Source organism: Rattus norvegicus, chromosome X, assembly GCF_036323735.1.
Source record: "Rattus norvegicus strain BN/NHsdMcwi chromosome X, GRCr8, whole genome shotgun sequence".
In the NCBI taxonomy this organism is placed as follows: domain Eukaryota; kingdom Metazoa; phylum Chordata; class Mammalia; order Rodentia; family Muridae; genus Rattus; species Rattus norvegicus.
Window position 1 is genome coordinate 97,371,946 of NC_086039.1, and position 24,817 is coordinate 97,396,762.

The 24,817-nt window shown below is 35.4% G+C and overlaps 1 protein-coding gene across 5 annotated transcripts in view; it reads left to right on the forward strand.

Annotated features, from left to right (window-relative positions):
• Positions 1-24,817, forward strand: part of Diaph2 (diaphanous-related formin 2) — an 827,546-nt gene that overhangs the window by 671,411 nt on the left and 131,318 nt on the right. For all 5 annotated transcript variants that reach the window (XM_039100253.2, XM_063280011.1, XM_039100252.2 and 2 more), the window contains one exon: positions 5,748-5,843. In XM_039100253.2, coding sequence (XP_038956181.1) covers positions 5,748-5,843 — 96 coding nt within the window. The remainder of the gene's footprint in view (positions 1-5,747; positions 5,844-24,817) is intronic.

Here is a 24,817-nt window from a genome sequence, read left to right on the forward strand (position 1 = left end):
GGATAGAGTTCAATGGTAGAGTGTTTGCTCAATAAAGACAAAGTCTGGTTTCAAACGCCAGAACGATAAAAATACATAGTAAGAAAGGGCTGGAGAGATGGCTCGGCAAGTAAGAGCACTGAGTGTTCTTCCAGAGGACCTGAGTTTGATCACTAGCACCCATATGGTGGTTCACAAGCTATCTGTAATGTCACTTCCAGGGCATCCAACCCCCTCTTCTGGCCTCCATGGTCACCAGACACACACATGGTACACAGACATGCATACAAGCAAAGCACGCATATTAAAATACCCATAATAAAAATAAATACTAAAACAAACTTGTAAAGTATATAGTAACAGTCAAAATTAATATCAGGTGATATAAAATCGGAAGTTTCCCCAAGTGGTAGAGATAACAAAAAGAAGGTGATTCTGTCCTTGGATTGTGGTGGTTACACGGGTATATATCAGTCTGTTGAAACACCTCAAACTGTACACCTAAGTTCTGTAAGTATCATTATTTGTAAGTTTGTATACTTGCAGTGTATACAGAAAGAGAGAATGGCCACACACAAGTATGCATTGAGTTACAGTCTCAATTTGTCTTTAAAACAGTTATAATTGTTGATAGCTTGGTTCTATTTCTCTTTCATTTACATGTAACTACAATGCCTAAATTACTACAGAAATGTAATGGTTTTGGAGGCTTGATTTAAGCCCTACTGATTCATAACTTCTATCCCTGTTTTTCTAGTTCATAGAAAGCATAGTTGAATTTTTAAAATTAATATATACAAATACTATCTCATATAGAAGGGTCCTACCCTCAGTAAGAAACATTGTTTCTTTGGGATCACTTATCACTAGTTGATATTGACTTTCTTCAGTTTTTACAGCGAACATCAGTTATAAAATGGAAAATTTGAGGAAACAATAATGAAGTCCCTTTAAGATTTTAGGAAATTACATCCTTAATCTGAACCTCTCCCAAATTGGAAACTTTTGAAAAAAAATTGGGTTTTGGATTAGGTTTGCTCAACTGATAAAATGTGCACAAATTTATAAAATACAGCAGATGGTGAAAACAAAAAACCTGTTCCCAAGCATTGAAGATAAATTACACGGAATTTAGATTTGGATTAGTAATTCTCAATCCTAGTGAACTAGAGTGCCATCTTCAATAATAGAAGTGGCCATTATACTCTTTAGTTAATAGATGCATAATTAATATTCAAATTAACAATGTTTGATACCAGAATGAAAGCAAAGAATCATAAACAGTAAAGCTACATTAATGGAAGACACATAACTCAGAGGTCAGACATTCCACTGTTACACATAGTATAGTAAGCAATACGAATTATATGTTCTCATTCTCTTATGATTTTCTTTGCTCTTCAACTTCCCTAGAGCAGTACAGAGGTGCTGCAAGGTGGATAGTACATAGACAATGGCTTGGTAGCACTCCAGAGGAACAGTATGTTTAGGAAACCCCTAATCTATTATAATGAATTCAATGCAAAGCTACATAGTATTTGTCCTGGAGAAACATATGACTTGTTTTTAAAGCAGACAAACCTATCATTCACCTTAGATAGAAGCTCCGTTTCATGTTAGACTATCGCTATGAAAATAGACTTTTAAATCTTGTAGAAATTGTGAGAAACCTATAGAGAATTCTCTCACATCAGTATGTGCTGGCCATCAGGGAATAGTTTTGCACAAAAGCATAGCAGAGAATATTAATTTACCTAGTGTTTGTTTTAATCTGTAAGCATCGCCAAACACTTTTGGGGAAATAAGTCAATACCATGGAGGTTAACTTTATTGCTGAAAACTGTTTCATCATCTATTGAATGATAAATCCCATGGGAAACATGAGGCAGAAGGTGTCACCCACACCTTTCATTTCACCAGATGATAAACTGCTCACAGAGTCCTGAATCTACATAAAGCCTGCCTAGCTCTTCAGTGTTCTTGATGACTAATTGTGTGATGAGAGATTATGAAGTGTACTGTGGATTGTTACTTCTCAGCCATGCCCACATATAATAATGTCAGTGGCTAAAAATCATTACTAAATTACCTTGTGATATTCCTTTACTCAGCAAAATAAGTAGTGTAAGTTTTCTAAAAAGCAGCTTTTCTGTGTTCAATATTCTTCTTACAATAAAAAAGGAACACATTTTCCTATTGAGTTAACTTCATACACAATAAAAAGTTACTCCCTACTAATTACATATAAATGTGAATTCATAGTTGGAAATTGGAAATTTTAAGTGAACTGTCATTCTCACACAATTCAATCACAAACCAAATTTCACTGAAATTCATTCAAAATGAAAAGTAATATTTTTCTCGTGACCATAGTGGTTTTCATTTTGTTTTGGAAGGAATAAAGATTGGCCCTGTGATTATATTTTAAAACTTAGATCTATTAAGGTTAGACATTGTATGAAAATCACTCAGCTCCATTTAAAGTTATCACAGAGCAGATGAAAATGTAATGGACTGAGGAATTGTAATTCTTCTCTTTGATAAGTGTGAGATGTTTATAAAAATCTGTTCTTACTGTTTCTTTTGTGGTTTTGGAAGCACCATGTTGTATATGTGTTGTCAACAGAAACAGTATCACTCCCAGGGCATGAGTGATGGGTAATAAGAGAAAAAACTCTGACGGTTATAATGGTTTATGACAGAGAAAAATATAACATAACAAACAGATAAGCAATAGTTTCATGATTTTAAATCTTCTTGTTGTTGATGATATTATTGGTTTTATTTTTAAGATATGGATTCTCTATGTAGCCCTGGCTGTTCTGGAACTCACTTGTAGACCAGGTTAGCTTCAAATTCAGAGATCCGCCTGCCTCTACCTCTGTAGTGCTGGGCCTAAAACCATGCACCACTGCTACCCGGCCATGAATAATAAGAAAGGTAAACATCAGGGGAAATATGTAAATATGTCCAAGTGAAAAAAGGAATGATGATGAGAAATATGCTATATCATAATAGTTTTTTAAAAGGCTAGGGATCAGGATGGATTTTTGCCATCTTTATGTTTGTATTCCACATTTTTACTCTAATCAAAGTATACCATCATTAAAGATTTTTTAATGAAACAATATCAAGGACATTATGTTATAAAATTTCATATTTTCATTTAATTTATAGAAACCATAAATAGATGTTGTTTTGCGCACTGTTATGTGCACTTGTTTGCACATGCTCGTTTATGCAGTCTTTAGAATTAGCATTTTCACAAGACCACAGGAGATCCACTTGAATTGTTACCCTCTCTCTGTTCATTAGCTGTGAAAATTTCTTCCCTATCTTCATAATTCTTTTTGTGACTTCTGCTTAAATATTGCAGTTCAGTGGCTGAGGAGAACACTTAGTGGATACAAGTGCTTGCTGTGAAAGTGCAAGCACAGGGACCCAAATTTGAATCCCCAGAACTCATCTCAAAGCCATTCATAATGAATTAAGTGCCTAGAATTCCTCTAGTGAGGTGGAAAGCAAAGGTAGGCAAGTCACCTGAAGCTCTATTACTGGCAAACGTGGTGTTAAGTAGGCCCAGTGGAGACACACACAACAATGAAAGAGAATTCATCTCCAGCAAGGGAGAAAGTGCAGACTGACATTCTGAGGTTCTTATCTCTCTTCAGTATAGGCTATGTTCTGAGACATTTCTCTACCTCCCTTTTTGCTACAGTGCTATTTGGTAAGCCTCTCTTAAACTCAAGTTTGATCATGTAACATGGCTTCCTGTTGCTCTTAATTATACTGCCCAATATGGTGACCTCAAGACACATGTGCTATTGAACACCTGAATTCCAGCTGACCAGAACTAAGGTGTACAAAAGGACGTTATGCACTAAATTTTTAAGACTTGGTGTCATAAATATGTCAAATATATCCTTATTTCTAAATATGGTTTCTTTAATCTGAATGATTTAGATTCATACTTTGGTCCATTTACATATCATTTGATGTCTAATTTAAAATATCTAATACATAAAATTTAGTTATTCTAGCCACATTCCAACTATACCCAGCTATTTAACTACTTTGTTAATCTTTTTGTGAGCTATTGAGTGATGATTCAAATATGTCACTGATCTTTACATTTAAAAAGCACCGTCCATCTTTCTCTATTTAATAGCTGGGAATACTCTCTGTGCTACATTTTTACCAGATATTGGTTTGGAGAACCTCTGTGTTTCCTTTCCATTTTTATTCAATATCCTGTCTTAGCTTATTTTAAAAAGATAAATAGTTATGACATCGAAGAAGTTTCAAATCAAATGAAAAGCATAGTGATTTTAGCTTGTTCTTACACCATAAGAGAAATTTCCCCGTAATATAATAGTGTCTTTTGAATCAAAATAGGATTTGAATTTAACCTTAGACTGGAATAGGAGATAGTATCTTCTTCCTTAACCTCCATTCTTTTCTCTTTTTTTTCTAATTTTATTTTTCTTTGATATTTTATGTATTTACATTTCAAATGTTATCCCCTTTTCCTCTCTCTCATCTCCTCTCCCTCTGCTTCTATGAAGATGCTCCTGTTCCCACCCACCTACTCCAAACTCAATGCCCTGACATTACCTACATTGGGGAAAAAAGCCTTCACCGGACCAAGGACTTTTGCTCCCCATCGATGGTGGACAATGCCATCCTCTACAACATATGTGGCTGGAGTCATGGGTCCCTCCATGTTTATTCACTGGTTGGTGGTTTAGTCCCTGGGAGCTCTGGTCCTCTATTCTTTTCTTATCTTTCCTACTTATAAATATCCCATATTCCAGTCCCATAGATAACTCTGGTTCATAGGAGCTACCTAGTTAGGGTTTTTTCATCAGCTAGGTAATGTGGCATGAGAAGACTCAGGTCACTGTGGATTATATACAGCACAGTAGCATTCCTGTCAACTGGTCTTCTATTAAAATACTGTTAGAAATATCAGGAATGTGTTTGATGGCCAGAATTTTCAAAGGTAAGAATATGGTGCAATGTCTTAAATGTAAATGCTGTTCCTGTTAGGAAATTCCATGAACATTCTTTGAGTACTCTCCATTCTTGTTTCTAATAGTTCTTTCCTATAAGAAAAATCTTCAGGCATGCAACAGCACTCTAAAAAGCAAATGAGATTTTTTTTTTTTAGCTGATGTCTCTCAATATAGAATATGGCCTTTCAGGTGTTATGGTCACCTTTTCTTTATAGAATGTCAGCAATTCAAATTGAGTAAAGGATATGGATTAGGTAAGGATTGAATGCAAATGTGTTTTGCAAATAGTGCTTTTTGAGATAATCGCAGATGATGGTTGAATGCTGACAGCATTAATACAATCAGTATTTAACCTTGTATAACTCTGCTTCATCAAATCGCGCCCTGCACATGGATTGCATTAAGCCAGGTCAGTGGTTTCTTGCTTAGGAATATCTTAGAAGAATCTTAACAGGAAGGCAGCAGTAGCTGATCAGCTACTGTTTATTTGCATACTGAGTGTGTCATCAATAATACAAAAGACAAGGTCTTTAAGTTGAAAGAACAGTAGGATTGTCATGAATTTTGCTTAATGGTGCATAATAAGCAAAGTAGTCTGTGATGCTAGAAACTGACAGGAGCCATTAAATTAAAACAGATATATGTCTTTAATTTAAGGGTATTATGTAAATCTGACAGGAGTTTTTCCCTTTATTTTCCTGTAGTTTAACTTTAATTGCTGTAAGATTAATTCTGATTTCTCTCATCCTCCAGAGGGTGATGAGACTGGAGTGATGGATAATCTTCTGGAAGCCCTACAGTCAGGTGCAGCATTCAGAGACCGCAGAAAGCGAATTCCAAGGAATCCAGGTAAGACCCACTTTAGCTTACATAGTCTGGTGATGTGTGAATGTTCTACATCAAGTCCCTCTTCCATAAAAGAAAAGTTGATCTGAGGTCGTGTGTGGAATCTACGTAAGCCACTATGTCTAATAAGTTTGCAAGCTTTAACCCTGTAAATATATCTTTTATTGTGTGCTCTGAAAAAAATCAGAAATAAGGACTCCCACTGTGTTTAATATTAAATATTTTCACTGTTATTTTATGAGCATGAGGCTTGGGTAGAAGGTGATTAAAAACCATAAATGTAATTAAATCATTAAAAATAATTGACTCAAGCGTGTTATATTTAGCTCTTCACTGGTAAGAAAACTAAGTCAGTGTTTGTTTCTATAGTTGAGTTTTGGTTTTCCCTCTAGTGTATTGCTCAGTATTGTTAAATAGTGGGAGAGTCACCATGATCCTCAAAGTCAGAGAGTACTGCTGGAGCAATGCTTTGCTTGATTTGTTGTTGTTGGTTTGGTTTGGTTTGGTTTTCTAACAGATAAAGTTATGGTATGAAAACTGACCTCGGTGGGGAGCTACGTAAATGAAGCAAGACAAGTAGAATTCGGTCTCTGTTGAGACCACATGGGTCTGAGAAATTGTAACTGTTTTCAGGGTAATCCAAATCAGCTGTCTGATCACTCCCTCCAATACCACTTCCTTATATGTTCTTTTCATATCTTTCTTGACCTAGGAAAAAGCTAGGCATGTTGATTTTAATTTTCCCCTTCTTGGCTATAAAGCTATTTGGACAAGTAATGAAAAAAAGAAAAATTAATACTAAGTTTGCAAATGTTACTTAATTTAAATTAGTATAATTTGACTTAACTAGCATATACTGCCCAGAAGTGTTCTGTGCTTTGGACTTAAAGTTATTAATAGAATTGAAACTGGTAGCCATTGAAATTCATCAAAGGGAGAGAAAGAGTGGTACTTAGTGCTGAATTGTCCACAAAAGCTTTGGGCAATGATGAAATTCATAGCTGTAGCCCATGTAAGTTATATTCATCATTTTCCCATTGGTGTAAATTTCCTGTTTGTGTAATGGTTAATGTTCCACATTTGCCCTACATAGAAAGCTTATGGAGATGAGTTTGGTGAAGATTTGATTGAGGGGAGAATAGTACTTTAATTGGCAGATGAGACTACTTTATGTTTATAAAGTCATCAAAGATGTTCTCTAACAGTTTTGTAAAACTTAAGAAAAGAATGTTTCAAACCCTGTGTACATGTTCGTAATAAGTTTGTAAAGTATATGGCAGAGGCTATGTGGGAGGTAGTCATTCCACCATCTTCTCTCTGTCTGTGTAAAATGGTGACTACCTGATATGAGAGGCTTCTTCCATCCATTAGAAGAAACATTAGCAACACTAGTTGGTGAAAAGCAAAATGAAATAATGTTTTAATCAATATATGTTTCTGCAAGAAACTAATACAGTTTATAAATTAAAGCAAGTTATTCTGTGCCATCAAAAAAGCTGTTATTATCTTCTAGACTATATATACTAAGCATACTCATTTGCTAAAGTCCCTACTTGATAAGTCTCATATCTCATTCTGATTCCAGAAAGCCTATATGAGACAGGGAGATCTTTCATTCAATAGATTTTCATGTGTTGGTACCTGAGACAGTATACTGCTATTGTCTGTGACACACTAGGAGTATCTTCAGAAACATTATAATTATACTGATTCCATGTAATCAAAATTGCGATGTCTTTTGGTTTGTAGATTGCTTGTATAAGTAAATGAAGTTAAAACCACAACAAAAAACAACAAAACATAGTCCATTTCTTTCTCTGATAGTCATTCCTAGTAGCAACAGCTAAAGCAGGCATCCTGAGTTAAACAGAAACTAGAAGGACTTGGAGGTAGGGAAGATGAGAAAGAATCATAAGCCAACAACAACAACAAAAATCCTTCGTGCTTCTTTCTAGGAGAACTAGGGACTTCTGCAGGTCTCTGCCTGTCTTTCCTTTCTGAGCTAAATCACCTTTTCCTGCCAGTTCCACATTTTCTTAGTTTTATGGTTTGGATCCATTCCAACATCACCTTGATTTGATATTCTGAAACGTTCCCCAATTCTTCACTGGAATTCTTGGTTCTTTGCCATAACTGTCATGTCAATATGACAAGATAAAAGCAGAAACGCAGATTAGGAAAAATACTGATTGCCCAAGGAGGGAAAAAGTTTGAAAAGACAGCCAGCCCAGCCCCCAAAATAATCATCTCAAAATACAGCCAAATGACCAGGAGCAATGAAAATGTACCATTCTGCCATTGTGCATGTTATTTCCACAATCACCACTTATAGACAAAATTACTATATGCAAACCCGGAGATGTACCACTGAGGTTCTAATTCCAAAACTGTCTCAATTCCATGTTTAAACACATCAGGCATTAGAAAATAAAAGTGTAGATAAATTATATGATTAGTTGTCTAAATTACCAGTTTTTACCATGGAACCTCTTATTCCCCCTCTCTCAGCATGCACATGTGGGCAAACACACACACACACACACACACACACACACACACACACACACAGAGAGAGAGAGAGAGAGAGAGAGAGAGAGAGAGAGAGAGAGAGAGAGAGAGAGAGAGAGCATCACAGGGAAATAAAAAAGCATTCACAACTCTATTACCTTTGGTCCATTAAATTGAGTATACACCATTTCTATTTAAAGGATTGTCCTAGCTTGCTGTGATACAACACCATCATCAAAAGCAACTTGGAAAGGAGTTTTATTTTAATTTAAAAGGTACAAGGAGTCATCAATGGAATCCAAAACAGGAACTCAAGGCAGGAACCTGGAGACCAGCCGAGGGTGGTACTTTCCACAGTCAGCTGAAACCTCATTTCAGTTTGCAATCAAGAAAATGCCCCACAAGCATGACCACAGGCCAATCTGACTATGTAGTAATCCCCCAATTGTGACTCTACCAAATAACATGGGCCTATGCCCACTTGACAGCTGAAGCACTGTAAGATATTTGAGGGTAGACTCTCATATCAAAAATGATGTTACTAAAAATATCATTAGTAATATGATATATGCTCCAACCAGTCAAAATGCACAGAGGCAACAACTTAGTTTATACTGATACACAGGCTGAATAGTAACGCACGTCACAGGATTTGCTGATATCAAGCTCAGGGAAATGAACCCTAAATATTCATTAATTTTTTGTACATGTGTTCTGTAAAAGGTAGTTTGCTAGACATGATAGGCGATACAGAAATAATTAAGATAAGATTCCCTTAGTTATAAAACCCTTGTATCTTACTTCAAAGATAAAAAGCACAGAAAGACTACAGAATAATGCAAAAGATAGTAGGTATTAAATAAGAGGTATTAATAATATACTATGTGAGTTCAGAGGAAGAAGATAGCATGCCTTATTGGATATATCAGAAAAAAATCATAAAAGAAAAAGTATTGAAGAATGAGTAGGGTTTTAGCAGTGGGAGTTGGAGGTGAGGGTCATGGTTGCCGTAAAATGAAATGTCATAAAGAAAAACATGGAGACAAAAAAACAGCAAGCCTTTTTCACAATACCAACAATGTAGCATAGAAGCAAATAGGATATAAAAAAAAGCTTAAAGATATTGAGATAACTCTGAAAAATAAGTTAGTGACACATCATGAAATACTGGGGTCAGAGACTAATGTATTAACATGAAATCCTTTTAGACAGTGGGGAACTAAGGTTTTTTAAACGATAGTAACATTATCAGTGGTATGCACAGAACACATAAGTAAGCTACAGCAAGGGATATATGTGACGATTATACAAAGAGACTTGCATTTTTAAGTGCTTTGTACTGATTTTGTAAAGAATATACCCACTGAGGAGCTGGAGAGATGGCTCTGAGTTAGTAATGTGCTTACTGTGCAAGTGTGAGGACTTGAGTTTGGATCCCCAACACCCATATAAAAGCTACGTATAGTAGCTTGTTCCTGTAAACTTAGAGCTGTAGAGATGGAGGCAAGAGGATCCCTGAGACTCGCCGAGCAGTTTGTTGAGCTGAAGTGGATAAGTGAACTCTAGGTTCAGAGACCATACAAACAAAATAAATAAAATTTCAATAGGCTATTTTTAATACTGTTACAGAATTGAGAATAAATATAGGTCTAGATACAGATAGGACAACTTCAGCTGTAGAGTTATTGTCTCATTAGTGACATATGTATGTTTAGATACTGCAGCAGTAAAACCAAACCAGATATGTATTTGCCTTGTATTTCCCAGGTAGCACTTAGGAGCACCCTCATTCTTGGATAACTAAACTCTTTGAAAATGTTATATTTCTTGGTTTAGTATTGCTACGTTAAGATTGTCAGTTATTCTTGTCTCTTTTGCACTCAAGATGACCTCTTCTCTGAATTTCATCATTTTCTATTTTATAAATAGCAGATATTATATTACCCTATGAAACCCTGTTTAGTATATAGCATATTTATTATCTTGCACTTTATGCTGAGGTTCTGATAAATAAAGGCAACACAACCAACTAGGAAAACAACAGTACAATATTCATCCAAACAATATTTAGTAGTCAATTACTACCGACCACCCAGTGGATTAGGCTTTTAGGATATATACAACAAGAAGGAAACTGAGCCTGTGCTGACATTTTAGTTTTAGTTTATAACAGTGATTTTGAAACCATTTTAAAGTATAGTGACATCCTACTAAATTTACAGAAAGGATTTAACTATCAAAAATTTATTGGTAACCTTAAAAATCATTTTAAGAATATATTAAAGGGACAGGACAGGTGTGGAGTAGGGATTTGAGATAGGATGGATTTCAGAGTGCAATGAGTTCCAAAATGCTATTAACTCATAGCTGGCCCCTTCTATTTTCTCTCTATGTGTTTCTCACTTTCTTTCTCTGTCTCTCTGTCTCTCTGTCTCTCTCTGTGTGTCTCTCTTTCTCTTTGTCTCTCTCTCTCTCAGCCTTTTTCTGCCCTGCTACCCTCTTAACTCCCCTCCCCATGCCCTGAATAAACTCTATTCTATACTAAAGAATAGAGAAAGTAAAAGAAAAAAAAGAAAGAAAGAAAAGGAAAAAAAAGAAATCCACATCACTCTGAATGTAATTTCATGAAAGCTGAGTATATTTTAGGAGCAACTTGAATGTCCTCTGTATGATACCGTCATATGACCTTCCTGTTCAATAATGTTTAATCTTGACAAGTGAAGACAAACAGTGAGGTCCTAATATAAAGTGAATATAATTGTATGCAATCACTCTCATGTCCACTGTACTTGGATTTAACTGACACCTTCATCTTCAAATCACAGTTTGTTCCACACGAGTCCTAATTACCATCACAAAACAATGAAAATTTGAATGATGGTTGCAGCCTTTTGTTTCAACTTAACTATCTTCTCATCAGTGTTTACTAATCTGCCCTCTAAGACCATGAAGCTTCAGAAGTGGTGAGCCTTTAGAGAGGACATTAAGCAATTAATTCTGTTTTCAATGTTCTCCCTAAATTACTCAGGAGAACAGCCCTTTCTGAAGTTTAAAGGGTTTTAATCTGGTATGTAGGAGCATTCTGAGAATTTAAACTGTTTGTTTGAAGGCCGTCTGGAATCCAAGATGGTATTTTTCCTTTTCACTTGGGAAGGTTTTAACTTGAGATTTTTATGTTTAGTGGCCTGATCTCTTGTTTGTCTAGCATATATGTGGCACACTGTAGGTAAACAATACAGTATCTCTGGGCAGTGAACAAGGAACTTTTGTCATACATTATTTAGAACTCTGCAGTTTTTCAGAAAGGCAAGGAGCATACTGGACACAAAGAAGGAAACACAAAATAAAACAAAAAGTATATGCTTTTCATATAGTTAGGAAAATTAATACTAATGAGCATGACTTTCTTCTATATTGAGAAATTATAATAAATACTTGATCATTAATAAATATATACCTATTACACAAAAGTAAATGTTTACTTTGGTCCCTCATAAAGTGATTGATAGATTATCTTCAAATGTTAAGCAATATGATTCTATTTAGATAATTTAGTATGTATTTTACATGTTTGAGACAACATGTCACTATGTATATATCAGTAATACCTTAAAATGATAGTGCTTTCTTTATACATAATATTTTTATATGTAACTCTGTTGACATATCAACAGATGGTTAGGACCAGCCATAAGCATTATTGTGCTGAGAAGGGGGGAAAAAGATTTAAAAAAAACCCTTCTACTCTGTATGTGTAGATTCTTATTTTTTGTGCAAATTTAAATTAACCCTTATTCATCACTTGCAAGCATGAAAATATTTGGATAATGTTCTTAAGAAACCTACTGCGGAGGACCCAGGAGATGCTCATATTTAGTGGTGTAATATAACAGATTAGTGAGTAATGGGCCAAAAAGAAAACTTAAAATATGATTCCAACATAGTGAGATTTTAGGAATCCCTACTAGAAATAATAAGAAAAATTTGAATTTGAGGTGGAACGTGTTTCAAGAACACAAGAAAGGAGTAATGTTCCCATCTGGCAATCTGAATACTTATTTTCTGTTACCATAAATAGTATTGACTAGTGTGATGTCTTCTGTAGAAAGAAGACTTCCTAGTAGGGTAAGATGCAAGGCAAGTTGAAGTCTGTACAGATCTGTGTATTCTGGATTATTCTTATGCTTCCGTGTTCTACTCTTTATGCTCCCTGTGCTGTATATACTCTTGGGTCCCTTGAGCAACTCTTCCTTCCTGCTTAGAATTTGTGCTAGAACATTTCCATTACTCTCATTCACTCTTTCACAAAACCATTCTTTGTCTCCATTTTCTCTATCGCATTGTTTGCCCTGTCCTTGGGTAGAGAGGTGAGAATGCGATTACATATTGTTTTAAATAAACCTTCTCTTATTTTCTGCAAAATTATTCTGATTTGGGTGGCAGAAAGGAGGCAATGAAGGATGATTAAAAGGAATAGAGAAAATCTTCTGGCCAGAACTCTTAGCTCCTGGTGATTTTCATATTTTGACCTTAAAACCACTGGAAATGCTTGTGAAAGTAAGTAATGCATCTTGTAAATAATCAGATTGTTACACTATTACAGCCATGATTGATAGAAACAATTACATGGCTGAGTATTTTATTCTCTAAAAATCATACACCTAGACCACATACACACACACACACACACACACACACACACACACACATATGCCCCCACACACACACACTCACACCATCCTTAAAAGGGGAAGATAGAAAGTGTCTGTTCAGAATACACGTGCATTTATGGGTTGGCAGATATTCGTGTATTCAGTGAAAAGAAAGAAGTTCTAGATTTCAATGAGCAAGTGGGTAGATTTATTATTTTACTTTTGTCTCTCACAAGTCATCCAAATAAAATGGTAATTCCTCCTGGGACAGGGCATAATTAAATTCTATTCTAAGGAGAGTTCTTTATTACTAGGTATATAAAACAAAATTTGTAAAAATTATGCCCCCTTATAAGATAATTAATACGTTCAGATTTTTCTGAGATTTGGAAAACATATACCTTTTTTTCATTTCTTTTCTTCCTCCTCCTCCTCTTCCTTCTCCTCCTCCTCTTCTTCTTCTTTTACTTAATGTAAAGGCTAATTTAAATTATAGGTCGGCTCTGCAGTGTGTATGTATCTGTTTACTTAAGCCAGCATGATACTAGAAAAGTACTGTCTTTAATTGTGATTGTGTTAAATGAAATTATGATTTCAGTTTACTTTGCTACTTGACTTTTGTTCTTGACCATTATTATATCTTTTGTCCCTCTACTTCATTGGGTTATAAAAGTTAATTGTGACTTGAAATGTTTTTACACAGAAAAGAAGTTCAGTTTTGAAGTGTGCCATTTTATCCCTTCTTGGGGGAGGGTTTATAATTTGTGCTATGTGTCCTAGCTTAATTGCAGGTAAAGGGTAGTGTTTTTGTAAAATTCATCACTGGGTACCACTTCCTAAGTATCCAGAGCTGCTTTTGTACCAATTAGCTATGACCTTTTCTTCTAGCCTTGGGGTAGGAGATTATTCGAGGCAGCCATTTCTGAATTATTTTCTTTCTAATATTAGTTTAAGCAAATTTCCTTGCAGAGCTCTTCTTTCATACTGTTTTTTCCCTTTAGCTGCATCTTTCCACTAAGCTGCTAAATCTTTCACAGAGGAATTAAACATGATGTTTCTAGAAACATTAATAGCCCGCGCCCTTTGCTGAGTGTCCTACTTCAGAAATATTGCAGCTGCAGTGGTTTTACATGCCGCCGTGCCATCTTGCTTCCTTTGGCCATGTAAGTTTGAGCTTTAAGGTAGTGCTTTTATACCTGGGTGAGGTCTCTGGGGTGTTAACTTTCCAAATGATGTGAAAGCTACAGTGAGGTATTGAAGACCATACAGCTTCTTTGTCACTTATTTCATCTTAGCAGCAGCTCACTAAAGAGGCAGGACTGGAGTGGATAAGTTAGCAACTGCATCCCAGTCTTCAAAAACAACACAAATGAGAGTGTCTATGAATTCCATCATAGTAGTGTCACTGTTACATATGATGTGCACTGACCGTTAAATCTGAACATTCTGAGGAGAAAGACCAAACCCATGATTGTCCAGTTTGAGAAAGCTTTACTTAATACTGGCCAGGAAGATGAACACTGGTCAGTTGCATACAGTACTCCCATAGAATGATACTGAATTATGTCAGTCAGGTGAGAATAAAAGCAGAACCCACAAGGCTGTGGTAGTTTTCCCTGCCATGCAATCAGGGGCAAGCACACATCCTGAGCTACTTCCTGTCCATTACCTCCACCTTATGTGAAACCAAGCACATCCTAGTCAGTTGGAACAACCCACCTTGTTTATAGAAATTAAAACATGTGACTTATTATCTAAGAGGACAGTCCCTAGAATGCTAGAAAGTTATCAGTCCTTGGCTAAGTGGGGCTTACCAATTAACTTCAGTCCTTACAATACATTCTGAGTTGCCAATGTGCTATAGAGAAAACCATGTATGAGGTAACTCATTCTCTCTTTCTCTCTCTCTCTCTCTCTCTCTCTCTCTCTCTCTCTCTCTCTCTCTCTCTCTCCCTCTCTCTCTCCCTCTCTCTCTCTTTATCTCTCTCTCACGCATGCACGTATGCACATACATACGTATGCGTGCACGCACACACACACACACACACACACACACACACACACACACAGACAAACACACACCACACCACATCACATCACATCACATACATCACACACATATAGACACACACAGGAAAAAACCCAAACCATAATTTTGGTCAAAGAATAATATGAGCAAATGAAAAACTGTTCTTATTAGATTTGCACTTGAAAGAGAGAATACTGAGGCTGGGCTGATACTTGTGTTTTCTGTTGTGATTCTATTTCTTCTCTTACCATACCTGTCATTTTCTTTGTCTTAACTCGAATAATGCGCAGTTTATGAAATGGCCACTGCTTCTGAAGTTCACTCAATAGAGGAGTGAACTTATTAAGAAGAAAGTAATTTTCAAAGAAGTTAATATGAAAAATAAGTCCTGTTCAAATAATGGAAGGCAAGCTTGACTAATTTAACTTGGACATCTAATTTTAAATCTTTTGTGCATTTTGTTCTGAAAGCTACTACCACTTGTTAAATTTAAATAAGAGAGAACAAAACAGACATAGTAGAATATTACTTCTTCTTCGCTAGTTTTAAATTAATTTTAGATTACAGAGGACCACATCTTCATTATGAAAGTGAGGAATTCAATATGTACTCCAAAGTGTTCTCTTCTAGCACCTTTAATAATGTCAAGACTAAATCAGAAGAACAAAGGAAGTAATATTTTTATCATATAAATGTTACTTTTCTAAAATAACATGAAGTTAACCCCCTCCCATTTATGAGTTTTTGCTCTTTAATTACAACAGAACTCACAATGTGACCTATCACTGGATACCTGGCATGTATACATTTATGAAAAAAGAAATACTTAAAATTAAATATAATAAGCCTGCTTTGAAAGTTTATATATAATGGATACTTTTTGTGGTTTGTACATTTGGAAAGAAGCTTGTTTTGAAATTATATACATGAATTGGGGCACATATCTTCCTTATGCTAACACTAGTTCTAGGTGACATTTGACACTGATGCACACGAACAGTTGGAACAGCTCACTGTTGTTTTACTTGTATTTGTACCCATCTGTGTCAGCTATCGAAGTGGTAAAATAATAATAAAAAGTCTGATGGTTTAATGTAACACCTATTGTACTCGACATATCTTTTATGCCTTGACATTAAATGTCTTCGTTGCCATCCTATCAACTCTCAAAGCTCTATTACCCATTCCTGATCCTATTTAACAGCAGTTATTAGTCCTTTGACAGTGCTGCCTGCTATTGACAGTATCATTTAATTTGCTTAATTTCCTGACATTTGCTATGTTAATTTTTTTTACTTTAGGGTTTTCTAATGCATGACTTGTGCTTAAAATAGAAAATCCCTCCACTAAGACTCCGTTATCTCACCTAAGTACTACAGTTGTCCCCCATGTAATAGGAAGAGATAAAGAAGGGATCACAGATAATAAATTTTCCCTGCTTTCTCCACAAATTTATTACTGCAAGCTTTAAGTCTCAACTTTTATTGATAAATATAAATACCAGTTATGTAAGGACAGTCTGTGCCTCCCTATAATAGCTTTCAAATCTGATTTTAGTCATTGCTAAGGCCAAACCACTACATAAACATTTCTGAGTCAATCTGAAAAAAAAGGTATTTGTTGCATAATCTGTTTTTATTGCATATGCAGTCCATTTTATGATTTCTGTAATTAAAGTAATAAAATTAAATTATATTTTTCCGTGACCTATCAGGTACACATATACTTTATTTTGTGAAACCACTGATGGTCATTTCTTCTGAAGCAAGGGAGGAGGAGGGTAGTGTTTTCAATTGCTTACGAAGCTTTTAGCAAAACAATCCTTATTATAATCCTAGATCTGAGTAAATCCCCACTCAAAAGGCAAGCAAGGAGGGAGATCTGCTGCAGAAAGAACAAAGGGAAAGGAGGAAACAGTGTCTAAATGTGCTTGGCCCATGGTCCCTTTTCAGGCTTCCATTCTTCCAAAGCATAGCACCCCTCACCATTGCTCCTAAAAATTCCCAATATTGAAATGTTGTTGTATGTCTTACTTTCCATTTAGGAATGTTACTCCTTCAATTTCAATTGGCTGTGCTATTTGTCATGTACTATCCTCTGTATTTTGTAGCACAGTTAAGCCTCAGATGCAGCTGCATTTGGTTGTTGATGTTAAGAGCATCAAGCAATTACTATGTATTTTATGACTACCAGTTTAAGTTCTTGAGTGCTGAGTTTCGTAGATGAAGGATAGTAAATAAATATTAGACTTTTAAATGAAAAGAATTTATGCTATTCTTCATATTCTACATTGCCTAAAAATAAATAGAGGCTATTGGATGCTTTTATTTCAATAAAACCTGAAAATATACATCCTTTAGTGAACACATGTAAATCTGCACATTAATGTTAATAGAAATTACACATAGATATTGATGTAAAAAATCTAAGAAGGTACTATAAAATCATGTTATGTAGCTGAGTTTTTATAATCGGTCAAATCTAAGGTGTATTTTCTCGACATGACTTAAATTAGTGTGTAGGCAATTTTTAATATACAACAAGCTTGACAAAATGATTTTCTGCTTTGTGAGTCTCTTTTAAAGGATGTAGGGTGAGGATTTTAATTGTAAGAGATTCTCTGAAAAACAGACTCAATAAAGCAATGGTATTTTATGTAAATAGATGTAGCTTCTGAGGTCTCTGGTAAGAGTAGTAGATACAATTCTAGAAATTTTCTAGTCCTGCTGTTTTGCTCTTTTAGGTCAAAGAGTTTGTAAGTTTGTAGACTCTCTCTTCATGCAATGTTGGCTTCGATTATCAACTTCATTGTCTCTTTTCTGTTTCTTTTCACTTCCCAGAAAAACCCGGGAGCTCTTATGTCCTACAGTTTTACTTAAGGGCTGTAATTATACTCTGTATTTTTTTATTAACAATACCTACATGGTGTGAATTTCTGTGGTGGTGAAAAACAGTAATTTGAGTAATTAGTCAATCCTAATTCTCTCATTAGGATGCACTGAGTAGCAGCTTTAAGTCAGAGGATAAGCACTCCTCATCACAGTCTTCATTCTTTAAAGAAGAAAAGGAAGTTTGTAATCTTAAAACAACAACAAAGAGGGGAAAGCCTCTAGAGAGCCACTGTTGTTAGTCCACATAACTTGAACACACACACAAGAATTGACCTCAAAACTTTTGTAAATCCCCATATATCTAAGACCTTTCCATGCTTTAACAAATGGATCCATATCACAAATGAAAATGCCATGTCCTAGTGCTTTTCTGTTATTTGATAAGCATAATGAATAAAAGCAATTAGGGGAAGAATGAATTAATTTGGCTTATAATTTATAGTCTATCACTGTGGGAAGTCAGGCAGGAGGTCCAGATAGGAAGGTAGGAAGAAACCATGGAGCATTGATGCTTACAGGATTGCTGTACTACAGTTCATATACTGCCCGTGCCTTTCTGCCTTAAGGGTGGTGTCACCCAGAGTATTCTGGACCCCTCATTAACCAGCAGTTAAGGAGATGGTCCACAGAAATGCCCACAGGCCAACCTGGTCTAGATAGTTCTTAATTATGGTTTCCTTTTCCTCCATGATTGTGTCAGACTGATAATAAAAACTAATCAATGTACCTTTCTTATTTCCCTACATGTACAAATGTCACTTGTCTCTTGACAGTTCAAAGTTGTAAGGAAATGGGACATTTAACTACAATGCAAACATTATGCTAACAAAGGACGTCCTTGGGGCTTAGGAGTTGTAGAGCTCATCCAGTCTTCAACATTTGGATTTGAGGTACAATTCGAATAGTTTCTATTATGTGATGGGTTCTAATGAGAATAGCCTTCATAGGCTCATAGGTTTAAATAGTTGGTCCCCAGATGATAGAACTGTTTGAGGATTAGGAGGTATGTCACTAGAGGTGGGTGTAAAGTTTCAAAAGACAGCTGAACATCCCAGTTGTGGGTAGAGATCAAGATGTATTCTTTCAGCTGTTCCATTGCTTCATCATCATGAAACCTAGCCCTCTAAAACCTTATGCCAAATTGAACCCTTTCTTTTTTTTTTTTTCGCAAAAAAAAAAAATTTATTAACTTGAGTATTTCTTATATACATTTCGAGTGTAATTCCCTTTCCCGGTTTCCAGGCAAACATCCCCCTCCCCCCTCCCCTTCCTTATGGGTGTTCCCCTCCCAACCCTCCCCCCATTGCCGCCCTCCCCCCAACAGTCTAGTTCACTGGGGGTTCAGTCTTAGCAGGACCCAGGCTTCCCCTTCCACTGGTGCTCTTACTAGGATATTCATTGCTACCTATGAGGTCAGAGTCCAGGGTCAGTCCATGTATAGTCTTTGGGTAGTGGCTTAGTCCCTGGAAGCTCTGGTTGCTTGGCATTGTTGTACATATGGGGTCTCGAGCCCCTTCAAGCTCTTCCAGTTCTTTCTCTGATTCCTTCAACGGGGGTCCTATTCTCAGTTCAGTGGTTTGCTGCTGGCATTCGCCTCTGTATTTGCTGTATTCTGGCTGTGTCTCTCAGGAGCGATCTACATCCGGCTCCTGTCGTTCTGCACTTCTTTGCTTCATCCATCTTGTCTAATTGGGTGGCTGTATATGTATGGGCCACATGTGGGGCAGGCTCTGAATGGGTGTTCCTTCAGTCTCTGTTTTAATCTTTGCCTCTCCCTTCCCTGCCAAGTGTATTCTTGTTCCCCTTTTAAAGAAGGAGTGAAGCATTCACATTTTGATCATCTGTCTTGAGTTTCATGTGTTCTATGCATCTAGGGTAATTCAAGCATTTGGGCTAATAGCCACTTATCAATGAGTGCCTACCATGTGTGTTGAACCCTTTCTTTTAAGTTGCTTTGATCATAGAGTTTTATCACAACGGTAGTTAACATTTGATGTGATATACATTTTGTTGTGATAGCATTGAAGCTATTGTGAATGTAGGTTCAAATCCTGTTGATCTTATTTGTATCGACACTTGAATTAGATAATAATCACCAATAAAAGGGGAGCCAGAAATACAGTGGACTGAGCTTCCAATTGCATGGCCTATCATACTCTTCTAATACAGAGTAAGTGAGATATAGAACAAATCTTATTTTAAATTAGCTCTCCACCTACACTCCAAGTTTAAATAATTATAATGAAATCTAAAGTTTTTTTTTTCAATTACAAGTATACAGTTTAAAGAAACCTTGCCTATACCTGGGATTTATGTTCTATCTTATGTTTTTGCAGTGTGTGTGTGTGTGTGTGTGTGTGTGTGTGTGTGTGTGTGACTATTGTTAAAACAAAATATTTTATTTGCCTGACTAAGCTATATTATTACACTAAAATTTCTGCAAGAAAAATATTTTAGACGAAGTAAAAATAACTCCAGAAGATAGTTATATTTTCTCTCATTATTTTTCAATCTAGGAGAAACTTTTAAATACAGCACTTCTATTTTGGTTTGGTAGATAGTAGCTCCATAACGTTTAGCTAGAAGTGGACTGCAAAGCAATCTTTCTTTCCTTAATACAGAACTAGATATAATTGAGGACGCCTCTAAGAAGCACAAGATGTTCATCCTTCTAATAGTTTCTCCATAAAGATTTTTGTGCAGCTGTGTTTTAAGTGTCCATCATTAGAGACAAATGCATTTTAAAGCTTGTGATTAGAGGGCTCGTAGCCATCAAACTCTGTTGAAAGCAGAAACATAATATTAATATTTAAGCTTTCCATTTGCTTTCATGAAACCTATGAACAGAAGCTATTAGGTTTCTAGGGATTCTATTGAAATAGAAAATTCAGCATGAAAAAAAAAGCTGTGATATTTTTATTGAAGTTGTCCGGTGTTAGGCCATCCTGAGAAATCGCTCTGAACAGATTCTTATTCTTAAGAGCTAGAAGTACTTGTTCTTTTTATATTTGATTTTGATTTTGGCCAATATTACTCTGAAGAGGAATGATGTTACATGAACAAGAACACTTTAAAAATTACAATTTAGTCAGTGCCCCATTTTAGAATAGTTAGATTAAAATTATTCAGTTTAGTTCCATTTTCTAAGAATTAAAACAAAGCATGAAGGAAATAGAGTTTGCAAGTTTTCAAAGTCAGCTATATGAAAAATCATAATAAAAGTCCTTCTATACCTGGCACATAATATACTTTCAATAAAAACAACTTGAATGAATGACTTCAGTCTGTAAGTAAATATACACTTCATTTCATTAATTGTGTGATCTTGCCTTCTCACATTATTGGATAACTAGAAGTATTCTACTTACGCAATGTCCTATTCTAAAATAGCTTTCATTAAAAAACTGATAGAATCTCATTACAGAAAATTTAGAAACACATGAAATATACAAAGACAAATGTCTCTACTTTCAATATTCAAAAGTAACTACCATTAACATTTTGGTTTATTTCTGTCTCTTATGTATTGCTATGCATATTTTATACTATTCTAACTATACTATAAACACGATTATGTATTCTACTTTTTACTTAACTTTGTAAACATTTTCATAAATTAGTATATCTAATTTGATTTCTGCTTTCAATAGCTGCATATTATAATGAATAAATATAATTCACACCTTTTGTTCCTTAAATATGACATTGAATATTTTTCTAGATTTATCTACTATTAATAAGCTGTTGTAAACATTTATCTATGTATAAAGCATATACCTATAAATCAGGACAACTCCAATTGCTTTATATTATATAATAAGGTATATATATGCCAAAGGTATCAGTAAGATGCATGTATCAGATTTACAGTAGATTTTAGAACAATATTACTTAAGTGTTCTGAAATCCCCCTATTCCAGCACATATATATGGCAATTCTGTCTGTCTTGTCAAAATTCAACAATAACCCTGAAAATAATTAAAAATAAAAATATTTCATATTAAGCAAAAGGAATATGAGGAAGTCTATAAAAATATGTTGACTTTCATTGGAAGAGAGCCTTCTCAATGCCTAGATACCATTCTCGATTCCTATGTTATACACAGTCCTATCAAATCTTATTTTTTTGTCACATTGCAAATGGGAAGAAGCATACTAGCATTGGGAGGTAGAAATAGATTTTTACATCAATTGACAAAACAAGAAGCAATAGTTAATATTGGTATGCCTAGAGTAGACAGCATGAATTAATTTTTGAAATAATGAAGGGAAGGAGAGGTAAGAGGATAATGGCTTTCAGGCCAGCATAGTAAGAAGAACCTAAGATACGTGAAAACACCCGATCATTAAAAGATGAGAACTAATTATGGTACTCTGTATCTTAGCACACAAATACTTTACATTTGTACTTCCAAGTTTGTTGCTGCTCTATACACAATAACAAGAAAGTAGGATCAGCTTGGATGTCCTTCAACTGGTGAAGAAATAATGAAGATATGGCACATAGACACAATGGAGATTTATTAAGCCATACAATAATGAAATTATGAAATTTTCAGGAAAATGAACAGGTCTAGAAAATACTATATTAAATGAGGTAGCCTCTCTCACAACCAGTTTCTAGCTTCCATTTTTTTAATATATATATCCTTGGATATATACTAGTGTAATTAGAAGCTAGGAAATGAGAGAAGGGTCCATGAGAAGGGGGAAGTAGGTTTTAAGGAAGAAGAGTAGGAAGGATAATATTATAATATTAAAGTGAAAGACAAATACTGGGGGTGAATAAGTACAGATGGAGGAAGCTAAACAAGGGAGAAGAGATGAGGAAAACAATCAAGAGGATTTCTATGTGTATAAAAATGCCAGAAAGAAACCTGCTTATTTGTTTGGTACTTTAATAGATAAATAAAAATAAAAACAAGCCTGAAGATAATAGCTCAGTAAAGCATGCTCAAGTACCCGAATTTAAGGACTGCCAAAAACTGTGTATAATTTGTCTCAACTATGTGAAATATATGCACAACATGGACCCAGAGCAATGGAACACCTGACTATAGGCCAAACCTTCCTTTCTTCCTTTCAGATTGTTTCTCTGAAGCATTTTGTTAATAGTGATCTAAAGAAAAAAAGATAACACAGCATTAACAGTCTTTCTGGCTATGCCAGAGAATGTGTACTTCCTTCAAACATTTTCTAATATTCTCCAGTAAAGATGTGCTGATTATATCAGTACTAAAAATTAATATAATTATTAAGGCTATTGTTATTGATTTGTTTATTATTTATTCATTCACTTATTTGTTTGTTCATTGGTTGGTTGGTTTTTTAAGACAGGGTTTCTCAGTGCATCCAATCCTGGCTGTTCTGGACTCTGCAGACCAGGCTGGCCTTGAACTGCCTCTTCCTCCTGAGAACGGAGATTAAAACTGTGAGCCAATGGCCCTAGCTAAGGCTTTTTTAAATGACGAAAGCTCGAAGTGTAGAACAGGTTTTCCTCAGTCTGTTCCATGAATCAAGAAGTGACAGTACAGTACTGATGGCCACAATGACATGAAGCAGCAAAGGTGCACTTTTAGTAGACCGATTACTGAAGGCAACAAAGCATAGAACAGAGCCCTGAGTCATAACCTTACTGCATGTCTAAGAAAGCTATTCCTATTTAAAATGGGTAAGCCCAGAGTTATGCAGATAAACTCATTACTTGTGCTTTCTGGGTAGCAACGATCTTATTTTAGATTTTTATATTTTAAAATGAAATGATCCTCTAGCTATTTGTCCTATTAAATTATGCAATGATATTATATCTAAGTTTCCTTTCCTAAATGTCCATAGCTGTTTGCCAAGGCATTATTCTCCTGTACAACTCCCAGCCCTAACTTTATTCTGCTTTCATCACAGAAGCATGTATATTCACCTGCTTATCTTTATCCTTTGGTAAATAGCCCAGGTATCTTCTGACTGAAGTTTATCTTTTTCCCTTCATATATGAGGTTTTTACTTTTTGATGTAGCCTTCATTCATTGATTCTTGCTTTTCTCCAATTTTCACACTCTTAAGAAAAGTATTTACCTGTTCAGAAACTATTGCAACGTATTTTTAAAAAGTGAGTCATAAAGTATTCAAAGTATTGGGCACATTTCATAAGGAAAACATATATGATACGAAGAATATAGTGTTAATAGTCATCTCACTATTGATATTGTTTCAGAGAAGAAAAATGCTATTCATTCCTCTTAAACAAAATAGTAACAATCACAAAAGCAAAGAAATTGGAAAAGTTAATAAATTGGATTTGTTCAAGAATCCCAAGTATTAGATTTCTAACACTTGTCTTGTGGCATTAGTTTCATCTTAATTATGAATTAGCCTTCTCCCTGTTTGTTGTTTATTTAATCATATGACAAGATAGTTATATAAGGTTTCCCAGCAAGGCTTAGCAGCATACATTTAATCCCAGCAATTAGGATGCAGAGACATAAGGTCTCTGAGAATTTGAAACCAGCCTGGTATACACAGTGAGTTCCAGGAGAGCAGAACTACATAGTAAAAACATGTCTTGAAATAAAACAAAAAAAACCTATAAATAAAAATCAATCTGAAAGAGAGAGAGAGAGAGAGAGAGAGAGAGAGAGAGAGAGAAGGAAGGGAGGGAGGGAGGGAGGGAGGAAGGAAGGAAGGAAGGAAGGAAGGAAGGAAGGAAGGAAGGAAGGAAGGAAAGACAGACCCAACTAGCAAACAAATATTGGCTTTACTTTCTTCAGTGGCATTCTCAGTAAATGACTAGCTCATTCAGCTTGCCTCCTATTCTCTCAGGGTCTTTTCCTCAAACACATTTTGCCTTCTTAACCTTATTTTTCCTGCCTCGTTCAGATTAATCATATTGTCTCCTTCAA